This window comes from Monopterus albus, unplaced genomic scaffold (genome assembly GCF_001952655.1).
Source record: "Monopterus albus unplaced genomic scaffold, M_albus_1.0 scaffold143.1, whole genome shotgun sequence".
Taxonomy (NCBI): Eukaryota; Metazoa; Chordata; class Actinopteri; order Synbranchiformes; family Synbranchidae; genus Monopterus; species Monopterus albus.
The window spans coordinates 929,860-931,681 of NW_018128023.1; the positions used below are offsets into that span (position 1 = coordinate 929,860).

At 45.7% G+C, this 1,822-nt stretch overlaps 1 protein-coding gene across 7 annotated transcripts in view; it reads left to right on the forward strand.

Moving 5' to 3' along the window:
• Positions 1-1,815, forward strand: part of tbc1d5 (TBC1 domain family, member 5) — a 20,932-nt gene extending 19,117 nt beyond the window's left edge. For 6 of the 7 annotated variants that reach the window (XM_020614242.1, XM_020614241.1, XM_020614239.1 and 3 more), the window contains 3 exons: positions 303-382; positions 468-731; positions 1,104-1,815. In XM_020614242.1, the coding sequence (XP_020469898.1) occupies positions 303-382; positions 468-731; positions 1,104-1,391 (632 nt within the window). In that variant the 3' untranslated portion in view covers positions 1,392-1,815. Of the gene's footprint in view, positions 1-302; positions 383-467; positions 789-1,103 lie in introns of all 7 variants that reach the window. The other variant, XM_020614245.1, reaches the window with a different exon arrangement.
• The last annotated feature ends 7 nt before the right edge of the window (positions 1,816-1,822 follow it).

Consider the following 1,822-nt stretch of genomic DNA (forward strand, 5'->3'; position numbering starts at 1 on the left):
TGTTTTTCTGTCAATATGGGGTGCTGTGTGTACATTAATGAGGAAAAAATGAACTTAAATGATTTTAGCATATGGCTGCAATATAACAAAGAGTGAAAAATTTAAGGGGGTCTGAATACTTTCCGTACCCACTGTACATAATGCATCAGATTTTAATCTTGGGTTTCAGACAAATCCAGTGGAATCTTCGGGACATGGCTGTTGCTTTAAAAACACCTGATTCCAAATAGCTCCAGTCATTTCTTCAGGTGATTTATAAATTTTGTGGCTGGTATTAGTGACTGCTTTATGTATTTTCACAGGTAAGATCCAGGAGGTGATCCTCCAGGAACACCTGGAAAAGGAGGATGAGGTACTGGTGTCACTGGCTGGACTCAAACAGGTGAGCTTGAGCATGCATACTGAATTAACATTAATGCTCATCTGTTTCTGTAACTAATTCTCTTGGTGGCTTCTGTTCCTGTCAGATCAAAGACATCTTGAAGGGGGAGCTGCGCTTCAACCAGAGCCTGCTGGAGGCCGAGGAGAACGAGGAGATAACCATCGCTGATGATCACTACACATCCACAGCAACTGCTGAAACTGCTCTAAGCGCCAGCACTCATCACAACGACCAGTTACAACAACACGGCAGCAGCACACAGAGCCGGGACTCTGATCAGGACGGGAGCCTGAGCATGGATGAGAAAGAAGAAGAGGAGGAGCAGTCGATGACCCCACTTGAGCAACAGGTTCATAGTCTTCCAGACTACCAAAGAAAAAGCCCCACACTGTGAAGAGTCATATTGGTATTAACTATATTTTAACATAAATTGTGCCTTGTGTGCAAAAAATGATCCAGTGTCTCTATATTTTATTTTATTTTATTTTTTTGCAATATTAAACATGACGCAATCTGTCCCACTTGGCATGAATCAACCCCAGAACGATTCTGCATATTACAGCAAGTGCATAATGAAAATGCTGAGTCGTATGTTCCCTGATGTTCAAGTGTTATTGCATTTAAATACATTGAGTTTTAGGGGTAGACAAGCAGAGGACAGTTGTTACACAGCCTTGGTTAATGTAAACAGCCTTTACCCATCTCAATCACACGTGTGCAGGTGGGGACTTCCCTCAGCTCAGAGGGTAAGAACTGGGACGACTATATCCTCGTATCCCAGGATGGAGACCTGCAAGCCACCGAAGGAGGAGGAAGAAGGGCTGCGGCCGAGCACACCGCTCCAACCAGGCGAGGTCGCGGCTTTGTGCGATTGGAGCCTGAGCGTACAGCTGGGACCTTCCACGACCCGCTGACAACTGGCACCACTTCAGGCTCCTCCAGCCCAGACGAGGGCTCCACCCACAGCAAGGACTCTGATTTCACCATTGTTAACCCCAATGACCTGTGAGAGAGCACATCACCCCTGTCGTCGTTGTCGTCATCCTCTTCCTCCTCCTCCTCTTCTTATATATTGATCAAGTCCCATTCAGTGGGTGTGATGAAAGAAAACTGATCTGGTATCTGAGGGGGGAATCTGCAATTTTTGGCAGAGCACCACCTGATCTGCTCTTGGCTAAAACATTGATTGTACATCTGGACTGTGACACTTCCAGTCACAAATACCTTATACCCTGTGTCATTAACTGTCATCTGTGCCACCTTGGTCCTGTCTGAGCTGATGCTGTATACTCTCATATACACAACGCCTGTCTCCTCATCATGTAGGATCCTGTCACTCATGAATAGTAGTGCCCTGTCCTGCAGAGAAAGGGTGCCAGTGTACCCACATCACTACATGGTTATTCTTTGAGTTGGACCTCAAACTGCAATTTACTTTCT